General features: G+C 38.9%; 1 protein-coding gene across 1 annotated transcript in view; it reads right to left on the reverse strand.

Moving 5' to 3' along the window:
• DENND4A (DENN/MADD domain containing 4A) overlaps positions 1-15,471 on the reverse strand; it is a gene marked incomplete at its 5' end in the record, with an annotated part of 29,075 nt that overhangs the window by 4,911 nt on the left and 8,693 nt on the right. The window contains 13 exons of the mRNA XM_009867996.1: positions 1,087-1,297; positions 1,622-2,715; positions 3,504-3,644; positions 4,513-4,632; positions 6,603-6,747; positions 7,011-7,139; positions 7,245-7,451; positions 7,827-7,962; positions 8,804-8,937; positions 11,563-11,708; positions 11,930-12,148; positions 13,187-13,287; positions 15,101-15,276. Of these exons, the coding sequence (XP_009866298.1) occupies positions 1,087-1,297; positions 1,622-2,715; positions 3,504-3,644; positions 4,513-4,632; positions 6,603-6,747; positions 7,011-7,139; positions 7,245-7,451; positions 7,827-7,962; positions 8,804-8,937; positions 11,563-11,708; positions 11,930-12,148; positions 13,187-13,287; positions 15,101-15,276 (2,959 nt within the window). The remainder of the gene's footprint in view (positions 1-1,086; positions 1,298-1,621; positions 2,716-3,503; positions 3,645-4,512; positions 4,633-6,602; positions 6,748-7,010; positions 7,140-7,244; positions 7,452-7,826; positions 7,963-8,803; positions 8,938-11,562; positions 11,709-11,929; positions 12,149-13,186; positions 13,288-15,100; positions 15,277-15,471) is intronic.

The raw sequence follows: 15,471 nt of genomic DNA on the forward strand, positions 1-15,471 counted from the left end.
GTTATTCAGAAACTGTGAACTGCTTTCCTGGTCAAACAACACCGCAGCCATAGAATGCGTGATGGGAGATGCAGCAAATCGGATATACTCGGAGAGAAAAAGATGTGAAGCTGGAGTGTGAGGCTGCCATCTGCCCAGCACCACCAACAGCAAAAATAAAATCTACCAACACAGAATTTCCATATGTTCAGTTTTCCTCTTCTTTTACAACAGTTGGTAGCTTGGAATCACATTTTACAGATTAAGTAATTCATACCCACACTTTCCATCTGGACAAAAAGCTAGGGAAGGGTAAGAGGTGCTGCTTGTGACTGCAGATACCCTTGACCCTTCTCTTCATCACGCTCAACGAGCCGGGCTCCCCTTGGGATGCCCCAGCCCCCCAGCCACGATGGCAGCCCCCAATGCCCCTCCCCAGTTCCTCCCCGTCCCACAAACTGGGCATGCGCTTCGACGTGCTAAGCAGAAGGGTCTAAGCAGACAGATCTTCCTTTCATCCTGGTTCTGCTTAACGTGCTGTTCTCCGTAAGGACAGTGGTACCGAGATCGATACAGTCACTACCAATTACCCAGTGCAGATCAGGAAGAAAAAAAATAACTAAAGCCTGTCTGATAATCAGCTTCAATACTGCCTTATAGACAATGCTAACAATTTTCCAAAAAGGATTTTTACCACTTTGTCTCATTTTGTTTTCTAAAAATCACTATTTGAAAGTCTTTATAGATGTTTTCCAGAGCTGTACTGCTTACACAAATAAGATGATTGTATGAAAACTGAAGAACCCAAAAGGTCTCTTATTTGCACAGCTGTAACATCCAGAAACTTAACTCAGGGACAGGATGTTCCTGTGCAAGTTATTCCACGAGAAAGAACACCCAAAACAAGGTTCTACAATAAAGGACTGGTCAATATGGACATACCTGTATGAGTAACAGTTTTCAGGTAGGAAAAAAAAAAACTTACTTCTTCCACAAGAAGTACTAATGACTAGGATGATCCCAAACTGAGAATTATGAAAGAATAACTTCTAGAAGAGGAATATTTTTGCCCAGATTGATGAATGCAATGCAAAAGCTGTCTCTTACCACACTGGTCAAATTGCTTTGATGAGCCATCATGGGAAGCTGAGCTTTCTAGACTTGTCCTGCTGAGGCCAATTCCCTTAATTTCGGATGCAGTATTCTCCTGAGGAGAGGCACTTTCAAAATCATTGCAGACATCCTCATCAGTTAGAGAAGTAGATTCTGAGTCCAGAGCTCCAAGAGATGAAACACTTGCTCGATCTGAATTTTGATCCTAAGAAAACACAATTCTGCTGAGAAGAGGAGAGGAAAGCAAAAATACTTCTGAAAATATGAGGCAGCCTTCTTTGTCTCAGTAACTTGAAGGCATGGACCCAGACTAGACAAAAACTGTGTTTGATTCAGGACAATAAAATTAGAGTCCTGGCAATTCAAAAGTGATTAAACTAACTTAATGCACACGGTCAACCAGGAGGCACGTCATTCAAAAGGGGGATTCATCATGTAGAATTCAGTGATTAAACTTTCACAAAGCTTTTTGCTTAGTTTAGAGGAGCTTAGGTTTTGCGGGGGGGGGGAAGTAATTACCAAAATTTACCTTTGAGGATGCAGCATACATTGTAAATTTTGAGTACCACTTGCTAGCTTTCTCTGCAACCCCTTTGCCAGCAGAAAACATGCTGCTTTTCAGAACATCAAACTTGGGCGTTAACAGCGTATCCAAGTTGAACGATGGTGACGACACGAGTGTTAATGCACTAGTTGCATCCTGTGGTTGTTCCTTTGCCGGACTGTTGGGGGAATAAGCTGGGGAGGACCAAAGCCTATCTCTTGGCCTTTCGTCATTTTTCGCATGATAACTCTTGGATTTGGTAAGACTGGATGGCCTTGGGGAGTTTGGGGGAAGGCTGGACCTCCTACACGGCTGGATTACTGTCGGGCTTTTTTTATTAATGGTTTTGTCATCACAGGGTTTTTGCAGCTCAATGCTCGGGGCGCGACTCGACAAAGGGCTGCTCATATTGTTCATGTACATGACTATTTCTTCGGCTAAATCTCGTCTTGCAGATGGAGTAGAAACACTTCTATCATCATCATCCTCCTCATCCTCTTTCTGCTGTTCCGTCTCGGCAACCAGCAGAGACAGTGGATCAAATCCAGTTTCAACATCTGTCTTTTCCACTGGCTTTACTGGAAAGCTGCTCTTTCTTTGCAGCTTTCTAGATTTTTCACTGGAAGCTTTCACGGCTGTAGATGTTTCAGGTTCCGCATCCAAGTCTTCCAGATCGAAGATAACAGGAGACTCTGTTTTATCTGTAAAGCTGCAATCAAAAGCTGCATCTTCATCACTAGATTCTTTCTCCAGGCTTTCTCTCTTGGATCCTAAAGAGGAAGTTCTGATATTCAGAGTTTTTGGCCTTATGCTTTTCTGCAATGCACTAGATAAGATTTTGGCATCGGCTCCTAGTTTTTCAGCAATTTCCCCAGGGTTTGCTTCCTGATTTATTCTATTTATCATGAGCCCCACTAAACCATCTCCACTCAGGTTACGGTTCCTGCTTTCCCACGGTATCTCCCTTAAGTCAGGTTCTACTGCGCTTTTATGTCTTCTTCTGAGGGATTTACTTTTTATCACTCCTGCTTCACCGGCATTCTCAAAAGAAGATGTGAACAGCAATCCCACAGAACTCTCTGAAAAACAAATGAAACGAGGCGCTTTATTTCTTGCTACGCAAGAGAACCAAATTACAAAAGAACACAAATTTGTCTCATCTTTCAAACACTTCACAACACCGAGAGATGGAATTCGCTTTGCGTTGTGCTCGGGGCTGAGAAGTTGAGTTGACTGTGGTCACAACTTTTAGGAAAGGTCAGAAGATAAAGTGTTTCAAGCGGAGTCACATTGTACAACTCAAGACCACTTTGAAAGACGCCATCGGGAAAAGCCTCAGATGTGTTTAGTTTCCTCTTTTGGAGACATGCTCCGTTACTATGAGGTTTGAAAGCTAGGGACAGCAACAGGATCTAGGAAATTGCAAAAAAAGTGCGATACTTTCTTATCTGATGAATTAGTAGAGCCAACAAAAGGAGTCACTGTCAGAAATCTCCATTGTTTTGCCACAGCATAAAGATGTAGACTTTAAAGTACAATATTACAGCATTCCAAGCACAGTTGACTGTATTAGAATAACCAGGTTTGACATTATTAAAGACTTGTGAAAAAAACTGGCAGTTTCTTTTAATTGCTCTGCACAGAAACCTCTTGTCCCTCCTTAAGGAATTTTTAAGTTGCCAGAGGTTATAAGAAAAAAAAACCACCTCCAAACACCAAGACCTGGCATTTTGTAAGCAGATGTTAACTAGTGCAAAAAAACCCAAACCCCAGAACTCGGGCACACTACTTAGAGCACTTGTTAAAAATGGAATACATATAGACATAACTGCACAAGAATCAAAAATCTGTTTTTATTTCTACTCACCCGTGCTAGCTTCTGCTATGGTACTGTCAACCGTCCCGTTGAGCCGCACTATGCTAGAAGGGGCTTTGGCATTACTTGAGTTCTGATAATTTAGTTTAGGCAGGCAGTCGCCGCTCCCTTTTGTGCTCTCCACTTCAGACACTGTACACCGAAAAGGACAGACACTTCGTTAGATTGAAAGCAACTTAATGTAAATCTTACGTTTTCATTAGCTGCGAGGTGCAGGTTTAAGAGACAGCACGCCGTACGGACCCCATGACGTGCAGCCCGGTATCTACTCGGGCACAGGTTTTCAAGCTGGAACTACTGAACTATGGTTATTTAATCCCTTTTATAACGGAAAGCACAGTGAAAAATTTAAATAATGGCATTATTAGGAGAACACTTACAGAGAAGTGTATTTTCAATTAACATATATGGGAATCTACAGTACTTAAATGCTTTTATGATGCCATCTGATCTGCTACAAGCTTGTGTGAAGCCTGTGCTGCTCAACTGCAGTTAAGAGAATCATGAGCAGCAGATGTAAAACCTGAAGGGAAAAAAAAAAACAAAAACAAAAACATGTCCAGGGCAAATTCAAAGTCCTTCTTATTTCTGATCCATCTCCTACTAAATTTTGAGAATTCCAGGCAGCCAAGTAATTTGGACTACAAAAATTTAGCTATTCTCCTCCTACGGGATTTATAAAGAAAACAGATTGGTAGAATCCTGTAGCTTTTTTTAAAGACAAAATCATTAATCTGTAATTATCATTAAGCCTTTCTATTACCATTATCACTTACTTGAAACAGTGGAGGGAAAAAAGAACTGTAATATTCAAAGTTAAACTATTAGACATCCAGAAAATTGCATTTAGAGAAAAGAACTTAAGGCACGGGGATAAACTGGCATCATCACACAGACTCACTGTAAAAAAGAAATAAATAAATCAGCTGCCCCACTTAGCTTTTGCTGAAATCCTATTTATTCACAATGAATGAGGTATCTGTATTCACAAGATACGTACGAGAACTGGAATCACTCTCTCTCTTGTCCTCTTTCTGTTCTTGTATATCTTGAAGACAAGTTTTCCCTTGCCTGGCTTCTTCTTTGAATGATGTGTTATTGCCAGAGTCTGAAAGTCCCCCTATCAGAACAGGGCGATGACAGAATAAAGACATTATGGTATTTAATAGCGTGACATTGTTGAGCAGAATAAACTGAATATCTGCAGTAATTCAAAGGCCTCTTATCAAGTACATTCCAATTAACAGAGAACTTTTTACCACTGAAAAAGTGAGAAAAATGATTGGCTTACTTTTACAGTATAAATACTGAAGCGATGCTCTACAGGATGAAATTAAAGGGGTAATTTGAAACATTTCTTTTTAAATACTGTACTAAAGCGTTGCTTGTCTTTGAGTCTGTTGTCTCGTTTATTTGATCAAAATGTCACACCTTTTCAACAACTCTAAGAGGCATCTAAACATGGTTTCATTTTAGCACAGTATGTTTCTCAGAGTTAATGCATGTAATTCTCATGGGTTTATTCTAGAAAGTAAAAAAAAATCAAAAGTATGCAGCAGCCACCATGTGTTTGCTTACAAAATAAGTATAAAATAAAAATAACTATCAGCCTCCAAAAAAGAACCATTTTTAAGACAAACCACTGTCCCAGGCATAACTTGTGTAGTCTGATTGAAGACAAAAGCATATAAGAAATTTTCTTTTTCGCTATAAATAGTGAGCGCTTCAAGTCACACGCGCTTCCTGGCCTTTGTCCAGATCAGCCTGAAGTCTCCAGCAGCCCCTACATCATCTTTAGGGGGTTTAGGAGATACCAGTAAGCACAACAGGGCTGCAAGTCAGCTTCTGTCCCTAAAGATGATGCACTGAATCTCTACAGAAACACTAAAACCCTTGTTGCTACTGTAAAGATAACCAAATACTCTGGAATATATAGAAAAGTCTTTTGGGATTGCCTGGAGACGCAGCATGCATTCTAGCTATGTGCTTTCACGCAAAGGAAATCTTTAAAAAGATAATCAGATCACATCAAAAGCAAATACCATGAATTATATAAATGACAGTTATTTAGGAAAGGACTAATTACACTTCCTTAGTTTACACGGTCTGAGTTACGATCATCATCACAAAGCTCTTACAAAGTGCTTTTAGAAGACAGGTTTCAAAGTGGTTTATCAAGGTGGTCAGCTTCATGAAGAACAGGCAGAAGCGAAGTAAACTTGTTCAAGGTCATCCTACAGGGTAGCGAGAAAGACAGCAGGAGGGCTACAGTCCCCTGAGTCTCGGAGAAACACTCCAGCCACAAGGTCCTTGCATCTATTCTGTTAGTCAGGGCAAAGGTTTATTTGTACGTGTTTGGAATCAGAACAACCCTGCTTAGAAGGGACCTGGACAGATGATTCAGATGATCTTCATGCATTTATCCATGTGTATTGTAAAAGTCTTCCGAGGTCAACCACAACTAAACTATATTGCTGGTAGTTTAAAATGTACTATCTTGCTTCACTACTAGTAAGTTATAGACACTATGGAAAGTAGCGTCCATGAAAAATACAAACTACAGGTAATCAGCAGCATGTTAGTATCACCATATGAACACCACAAAAGTCTTTATCAGAAAGAAAAGGAAAGAAAACCAAATTTAGAGACTCGATTATTGTACTTATGTTCTAGATGAAAGTAAGTACATCCATTTCAGCTGGCACACAGAACTTGCAAAGAGTAGTACAAACTCAAGGCCTAGTTCTAGTTGCCTCTTAATCAACATCAAAAAAGGGGGAAAACAGAAGAAAAATGGCTGGTTTGGACAGAATTTTCTGCTGGTTATGAGACTGGCTACTGTATGAACTAGGATAATTATCTCATCGATTTCGTATTCACAGTTTGTCTCCACAAACAGCTGATACAATAAATAAAGAAGAGACTATTCTGCATTCAGACATACAAAAAGAGCTGTTTTTAAAAAAAACTGTGCAAGAAATTATTTTTTATTCTCTAAAATGGTTTTATCATCAAATTCACAACAGAATGCTCTCTGAAATAATTTTGTCAGCATGAAAATAAAAAAAGAAAAGGCTATGAATACTCTACCAGGAATGGCTGTATGTGAAGTGCTTGCCGGTAGCTTTTTCAATGCCTTTTTAAACTGTGCTATTCCTAAAACCACGTTTCGTATTTTCATCCATAGGAAATAGCCACCTCGATTACTTGAAGGCCAGGTACTTTCCAAAACAGCCTATTTTGGAAATATCAAACAGAGTCGTCTTAAGGAACAGTCAGGTGTGAAATCATTAACATGAATTTCAAATCGGGTTTCACTAGCGGTTACAAAGCAAACTTCTAAACCTACAAAGACAACACAATTATTCTGCCTTGCATTTCTCCCAGTTACTAGAAAGGACAGAATTACATCTGGACTACTCCCTTACTTTGTTTGCTTCTATTCGCCTGGATAAAAATCCAAATATTTTTCCCCCCTCCTCTTTCAAAAGTATGTACCTTATTGTAGTAGCCATAAGTAATGGCATTGGGGTCAACACCAGCTTTCTGCATTTCGAAGAGCACTCTCACTGCTAGCACAGGCTGCCCGTACTGTCCACACAGCTGCATGAGCACTCGGTAGCACACCTGAGAAGACACCCAAGTTAGTGTCGCGCTTCTGCAGCCAAGCACGTGTTCCGCTCAACAAAACCCGCGGGCCGGTTCTGGCATTTTGAGGTTGCCTTATTTTACCTCATCAGGCGGATCTATTTTTTTGGTGTGCATTTTCTGTAGCACGTCGTACGCAGTTCTCAGAGCCCTGACTTTTGAGTGGCACACTTTCACGTACGCAGGAAGGCAAATAAACCAAAGACCATAGCAGTGACGTAACAAACATCTGGACCACATCTGTGGTATGGATGAGTACTTCTTAGCAATTTTATGTGCAGATTTAATTTCCTGTAAAGAATTATAAAGATTATTTGTGTGTTTTTTTACATACACATCACATAATCTACATGTTAAAAACCGAACACGTATCATTAGACCTACTGCAACGTTAATATGAATAACGTACTCTGTATGAAGAGGGAAAGAAAATGAAAGCAGAGGGAGTGATACCAAAACCAGTTGCTGGGCAATATCACCCTGCTACATTTAAAGAAACGCAAGTTTTTATGCCTATTGCTTTTGGTCTGCCTTTTTTGTAAGAAACCTTTGAAAGTCAGAGCCCCTCTTAAAGGCCTGGGCAGTGAAAAGCAATCACGAAATGGATGTGGAAGCCCAACAGCTCGTGTTCACAGCATCTCGCACTAAAAGAACATCTGCAAGTACCTGTTTAGTTCTTCTGAACATTGGTGATGGGCTATTGGGACTGCTGGCTTTGGAGGACAGTTTGTGATTTGGTGCTGTGAGAAATCCTTCGGGTCGCTCAAACAAATCTAGTTTTAATACTGGAAATCCATTATAGCTGTAAAAGAAATGCGTCACTGAACTCCTGTAAGGCAGTTCCAAAGTCAATGCGTCACACAATAGCAAATGAAATCAATTACACGGTTGCACCAGAAGCTACACAGGAAACAGAAAACACAAAAGCAAACCTTTAAAAATGCCACCGACAAAATGATTTACTAACCCATTCGCAGGATTTCATAAGCCTGCATGGTCACTTAACCTGTTATTTCAGTGTAAGCAACATGAATTGATAAATATGTCTGCTTCATGGCATTTTCTTTAATTAATGTGTCAAATACATTAGTATTGATTCCAGTTAATAAAAAAAAATAATGTATCTGTGTGGCTTAGTCCCTAGTGAGCACCACATGACAGAGGTTTATAAAAATCAATATCAACAATATCAAACTATCTAGAAGATGAAATTAGATTTCAAAATGTTTCTCAGAATTAATGAAGAAACCAATAGACGTTCTCATAAATTAGTAACACCAATTTTCACTGATTCTTTGAAACGTACTCTCTCTTTCCAAAGAGTATCTGCAGCTTGTATTGCTATCAGTAGTAGCAGCAGGCCGACAGACTGCGTCCGTTAATTTCAATTTTAACCTTAAACAGTGCCCACAATGTAATGTGAACGCACAGCCAGCTTTATTATCGCTTCTGCGTGTACACACACGCATGAAACCATTAAAAATTCCAAAGAGCTGGCATGCTAGGCGTTTTACATACATATTTTTACTTGAGCAACATACAGGGAGAGGAAAACCTGTACTTCATGGCTATCACAAGAACCCAGAAACAAAACTCTCCAAGGGTAGCTGTTCGGTCAACATCCTCCCGCGTCCTTAGGTTACCTGTATTGCAGAGGGTGCTCTTCACCATTTGGCAGATGAGGGATCTCAGGGGGCGTTATGAAAACCGTGTGCTCACTCTTGTACGACTCATCCAGCTCTATAAGTCGCGTTTCCCCCGTTTTGTCCGTATCTACCTGGAGAGGTTATGGTAAACGAAGAGGAGGTTACTGGTGTTACTGTATGTTCTGCTGTTAAAGCAATACGGTCAAGCCTTGCAAAGTTAAAACGAAAATTGTAGAATGTTGCATTGTTTTTGTAAACTTGACTTCAACACAATAATCTGTGTTTAACAATATAATCTGAAATTACTCTTTTCAGTTGTACAAAGAGATTCATCTTTTTGAATACAACCATATCTGGAATTATGTTTCCAACTGCAGCAATAACCTGAAATTCGCTTCTAAATAGGAAAGTAAGAGCTGTCTTTTCCCCCTCTGTTTTAACTACTGAAAACAATAACAAACTTTAACCAGTTGTCTGATTGCATACGAGATCCAACAACACTATCTAGGAATTTCAGTCATTTATGTAGGCATTAAGGCCATGCTAATTTGCAGAGACTGCAGAAATACACGTGCATTCAAAGAGACAGCAGAAGAAAAACAGGTGACCTTACTAAAATTAAAGGCAGGGGATAAGAATAACTTTGTCTTTCAAAAAAACCAGTAATCCAAAAGGTGAAGGGTAGTTTCATGGTTTTCTTTCTCTTTCTGATAACTCGACAGCTGTGTGCATGAAAATTCAGCATATACATAGCTAGTCTAGAAACTCAGTTCATGGGTAACAAGAGCAACTCGTAATCATACTATAATTAAACAGAAATTACAGCTGCACCTGTCTTGCTTTGTTTTCAGTTCTGTTATTGGCAATTTGACCGTAAATCTTTGCTTTGCTAGCCTGGCTGTTGCAGAGAGGAGAATTTAAATGGTCTAAGTGGCAACTAAACTACAGCCTAACGGTACATCATTTCGAAGAAACAAATCGGAAGCTGTGGAACCTTAAGCCTCGTTCTTCATGCTTCAAGAGAACTGATGCACAAACAGAAGCATAGCCCACAGTTCTCTCCCTCCAGTGAGGTGGAAAAATATCAAGTAGTTTCAGTAAAACTCTTGAATATTTAAAATTTGATAAACATACAAAGAGGTGTTCTTAATTACACATTTTACTGCATGAGACAGATGGAAAAAAGCAGCAAATCAAACTAGCCAAGTAGCAAGAACATATGGCTCCTGTAAAGTAGAAGTAAATGAAATCTTACTTGGCCATTTAAATACATTTCAGGATGTAAAAACCCCACAGTTAAAAGTTTCAGCAGTGAAATATAATAAAGCCAGTAGCTTAAACGTGTACTGAACTGAGATAATTTTTGAATTCCTGGAAAAATGAAAGCTTGTGAGACGATTACACCGTATCTTTCAGTAGACAAAACGGGTAATCGATTACGATCTCTGCTGCTGCTGTCTAGGAGAAAATAACATGAAGAAAAGATGACTCTTCAGTTTAAACCATTCTTATGATTATTTAAGAGAGGGCTTTGATTATATTATCTAGATAATTAATTTCACAGTACATAAAATCTGTCGCAATTCAGTGGCTTATAACTACTGGTAAGAAGTTACCATATCAGCTTTCAAGTCATAACATCACTCTTTCACGCACAGCCTTTGAGGTACTGACTCACCTAGCGAAAGGCATTAATATGTTCATAAATATTCTCTTTACTGAAATAATTCAAATTTGATATCTGGTCAAAGAGCATATTTGCTGAAGCTCTAGCTCACACAGCAGTCCTTGGTATGCTTCAATATTTTGACTTCGCATGTGACTGTTAAGCATAGTACCAGAAATAAGAGAATTCAAGAAAGACAAGCAGGAAAAAGATGGGGCAAATATATTATTGTTCAGAGAAATTCTACCTGGAAACCCACTCCCTCACATCAAGGAAAACTCAGTTTCACACGCAATTCTAAAGCCATGGCAAATCGTAAGCGCACAGTAATTCTAGTGCCTAAGTTTCCTCACACCTACCACTGGCATAGAAGCATTTTTCCCATTATTAAAATGGAATGAAATCCTCACTGATTGAAACAGAAGCTGGAGAAGTACAAGCATTTTCTGTAAAATTTATTCTCCCGATGCTCTCACGAGCACTTTTTTTATAGCGGAAAAAGCTGCCCGTGGCATCAACTAACAAAACAACTGGCAGCAGAAAGGATGAGTCTCTGCTTCAGCTGTACGAGTGGCTACTTCACCTTTTGGAACAGGTGAAAGCTCCAGCAGCTCCACAGATCACGTGCAGCCTCACAGTGGCATCACCAACCTACACGTTACTTTTAGGGGAGAACTATCTGAATTTGCAAGGCAAGAAAACTTTAGCTGGGGCATCATCTTCAGTGCCCTCATAAACCATTCTATAAAATAAAATAGATAGAATTTGACACTTCCATAGTCACTGCATTCTGAATAATCCTATTTAACATTAGTCAGAGAATTAACCTTCAACAAGATGAAAACTAAGTACTGATCGACGGCATTTTGTCACTGGGTTACGTAAATTTGTTCTCACAATATCATGTTTACACTTTCAAGATTATGAAGCTAAAACAAAACTCAGGAAAAAAGGAAAATAGAAGCCTCCGGTGACGAGAAGAAATGAAGAAAAAGCAGAAATAAAATTTGCCCATTTTGCTTGTACTGTATCAGATAATGTGAGCACCAGCAGAAGTTTAAAAACTATACGCGTATGAAGACACGCTTACTTTATCTACGCAGTCATCAAAAAATGCAAGGCTTGCATCCTTATCACTGACAAAAGAACACTCTTCGATGAAGCGAATAAACATCTGAGTTTTGGTCATCAATGTGTAGAACTTCTGATGTGAACGGTCTCGACTTTTGAGGAAGCCTATAAAGCAAAATCAGAAGCATGTAAGAATGCCCAAAACAAAAAAGCCCTCACCAAAAGTCAGCACACATTCACTTTGCTGCTACTACATAATTATTTCTGCACTTAGATTTTTCTACTGTCATTCAGAACACCAGCACTGCAAACAGCTTGATTCTTTAAGCAAGAAAGAACCTAAAATAATAAAGGGATACACATAAAACAAGTCTATGACCCTTCACCTTGTAGTTCAAAGAGAGAACTTGCATCTGTGGCTGTTTCAGAGGGTGCCTCCGTTATTGGCCTGAGATAAGACCTGTAACCTTTTAGTATTGAGGCCATGAAACACAGGAACGCTTCCTGGATCTCCAAATCTAACAGATGTAACTTCTTCCCAGAATTGAAATCGTAGTCATTCATTGCTAATTCCATTAACGCATCTTCTCTTGGTCTCTGTTGCACTGTGAACAAAACCAACATTACAACGTTTCACCCAATTTTTTTTCTTCCAATATTGGTTAAAAAAAAAAAAATCTCTTTATCCTACTAGATTCACTGACTACTGAGCTCCATTAATTTTGGAATAGATTAAAATATATGCAATTAAATTCAATCATGACATGCCACATCGGATTCAGCTTGACCTTAGACAACTCACGTATCTCGGGGTAATACCAAAAGCAGGATACATTTACCTTATTACAGCACATTAGTTACTACAGCAACAGAGAGAACCAGTATGGACAGAGCTTAAAAAAAAAAACCCTCCAAAAAAGCCGTTTATAGACACATGTGAAAATTTATACAAGAGCACATTTTAGGGACAAACACATAGATAGGATGTACGCACTACTTTTTTTTTTTATAGTGCCGTTCATTTCAAGATGTTCCCAAAAAAGCAGATTATACTTATTAAATGTGTACGTACACAGAAAACCACCACTCAGATGCAAAGTGAAACGATCGAAACACAACACAATGCAAAATGCTGATACAGAGAGAAAGCAGTAATTGTGCTCTACATTTAAAAACCCAATGTTTGTAAAACACTTGTTACTTCCATCTTAAAATTTTCAGTGGAGTACTATCGGCTTGAATGTCAAAGTTATGTCAGTTGTCAAGACATCAGCAGGCTTGAGCAGGTGTTGAAGACAGAATAAAGGTCTGTTAGGTCCCGGCCTGCTCTTTGCTTTATTATTCTCCAGAGAGCTCTGCCTTTTTTTTTTTTTTTTTTTTCCACATGAGGATAACATCAGCACAAAGGGATATTGACTGACCACCACCTTACAGATATGGAAATCTCCTCCACTCCAAAAGGCCCTACATGGGTTCTAATCTCCAGACTTAAAGCACAGATTTTTTTTTTTTGTTCTGTTCTGTACAAAACCATCATGTTTAGTGTGACAGGTGACTTGAGAACTTATTAAATTAGCTGTATTTATTTGCTCACGTGGCACACGACACTCAATGTAAATCTTACTAAGTACTTTCCCACTCACATTCCGCCAGTTGCTGATATAAATTACTTAAAGTGTTCATCAGGTTTTTACAAGGTTTCTTTGGTAAGATCTTCCACGCAATAGCTTTCTTATCTCCAGTTCTGGGAAAAAAAAAAAAGAAAAAAAAGATGAGAATACACATGTGTCTATATAGGACTGTATTCAGAGAATTTTTCTCTCCCACCAGAGAAATGGGAAAACATACACAGTTTGCTCCATTGAAACGGGGCTGAGGAGGACTGAAACCCAACCAAAACCCAACCAAACCTTGCTCCAAAAAAACACGGAGATTTGATCACAGCCCTCCAACCAATGCCCTGGATTTCCGGCTGATCATGCAGCTCCTCTTTGACGCTGAAATCAATCCATTCGGCACTCATGAAAGATTTATAGTATTAAGCACCTGCCACTGCACAAGCAACCACTGCGCACGCTACGTTTTGAGTTGTAATTACTTCAACCGGGATGGAGATAATGACTAGAGTGCTCGTAGTAACCTGAAATCAATCCGATACGATAATCGCTTTGTTCAGTGCGTATAGGTTTGGACTTGGTTGTATCATTATCCTGATGAAAAAAACCCATCAGCATGTTCTTTGCCAACAGGGGGCACCAATAAGCCTCCAGACCCCATCGGTCACAAAGCTGCAAAAATTAAGCACTTGTTTGACACTTTTTTCCCATACAATGAGACCGAATCAATCTGTTCTAAGAAAATGTAAAGAAAATCAGCTAAAAATAGAATGAAAACAGAAATAAGCGGAAAAAAATGGTTTTCCATTAGTGAATATGTAGCTAATTAGACAGCAGAAACGCACAAACATGTTCCTCTTAACCAAAAATGTAACAAAACCCAAACCAAAGCTATCACAGCCTAGCCTGAAGTAGTTTCTAAAATCTTCAGAGCAGAATTGCCATACAAACTTGGGATGAGCATAAAATCTTTAAAAAAACTGTGTTTACAAATACTTAATATATGCAATATTCTCTAAACATTCTTCTGAAGCAAAAATAAATCCCAAAATGAGAGAATTTAACAAAACCATTTTTTATTAGGCATAGTAATGCTGAAAGACTGATACCACCAGTAGGACGATGCAAAAGACCACTGACCAAGGACTTTAAGAAGTTACACACTGAGTATATTCAAATCATACTGAAATACAAGTCTAAATAATTTTCTGTAGTTTAGAATCTTGAATTAAAAGCCTTACCCTCTTCTGTGCATTTTTCGTATCACATCATCACAAGGAGATAAATAATTCTTTGTTTGGAATATCGTATCAAGGTGGACTATTTCCCAATGATTTTAACAGTCACTGCTGTCCCTTACTAGTATTTTAGATACTAGAAAATTAGTTTTAGAGAAAAACGTAGTACTCTACACGGTTCTGAAGGAGGAATATCATAATATTGTTATTAATCATGATTCTATGGCTTAATAAAGATTCTCTCGACCATGAAAGTTCAAGTCTCTAGTTCCCAACATGAAGCTCCTATACTGCATGTGCAATAGGATTTCATTGCTATAATTTTTATGCAGATACCCCTACGAAGATACCAGAGTTTCTTCAACACTAGGAAAGTTGATCATGAGAAACAAAAATTACTGTTCTCCTCCAGGGACAATGAAATGAGACGCAAGAAACGTGCAACATGTGCAGTAAGGTTTTAACGTAATAGAACAAAAGGCAATAATGTTCCATGAGGATTGTACCTCCACTCTACCATGATGAACAAGAAATACCATTTCTAGCAGGCTCAGTTCAAGAAGGATGCTGGATTAGAAAGTTCACAGGTTTAAAACAAACAAAACCAAAGCCCTCAAAGCTTTGCCAAAAGTCCAGCTCTTGCCTTTGAAAACAGGAAGCCAAACCCATTAACACAGAAGGAAAATGGTTAATAAATACTTACTGAGAAATTGTATTGGTATCTAGGTCAACACAGCTAACGTCTGGTGGAGGGTCATAGAGATCAAAGTATCTTGAATCAATTCCCACGATGAACGGGCACGGTGCACTTAACACATCTGCCAGCGCCAAGGGACAGAGAGGAATATACGGGCAAGGCCAGTGGAAGGGAAATATCATCTTTGAAAACACGCAGAGACAAAAACCAGAAGTTAAACGCGCATAATTAAAACATCTATGCGAGTAAAAACCACAGTTCGTTAACTGCCACTTCAAAATTGCTCAACATGGCAGATGATTATTACTGGAAATCTAGATGCAGGTTGATTAGAAAATGCACTAGCTCCTCTAAAAATTCAGTGTAATTTGTAGGGA

Source organism: Apaloderma vittatum, unplaced genomic scaffold (assembly GCF_000703405.1).
Source record: "Apaloderma vittatum isolate BGI_N311 unplaced genomic scaffold, ASM70340v1 scaffold23894, whole genome shotgun sequence".
NCBI lineage: Eukaryota > Metazoa > Chordata > Aves > Trogoniformes > Trogonidae > Apaloderma > Apaloderma vittatum.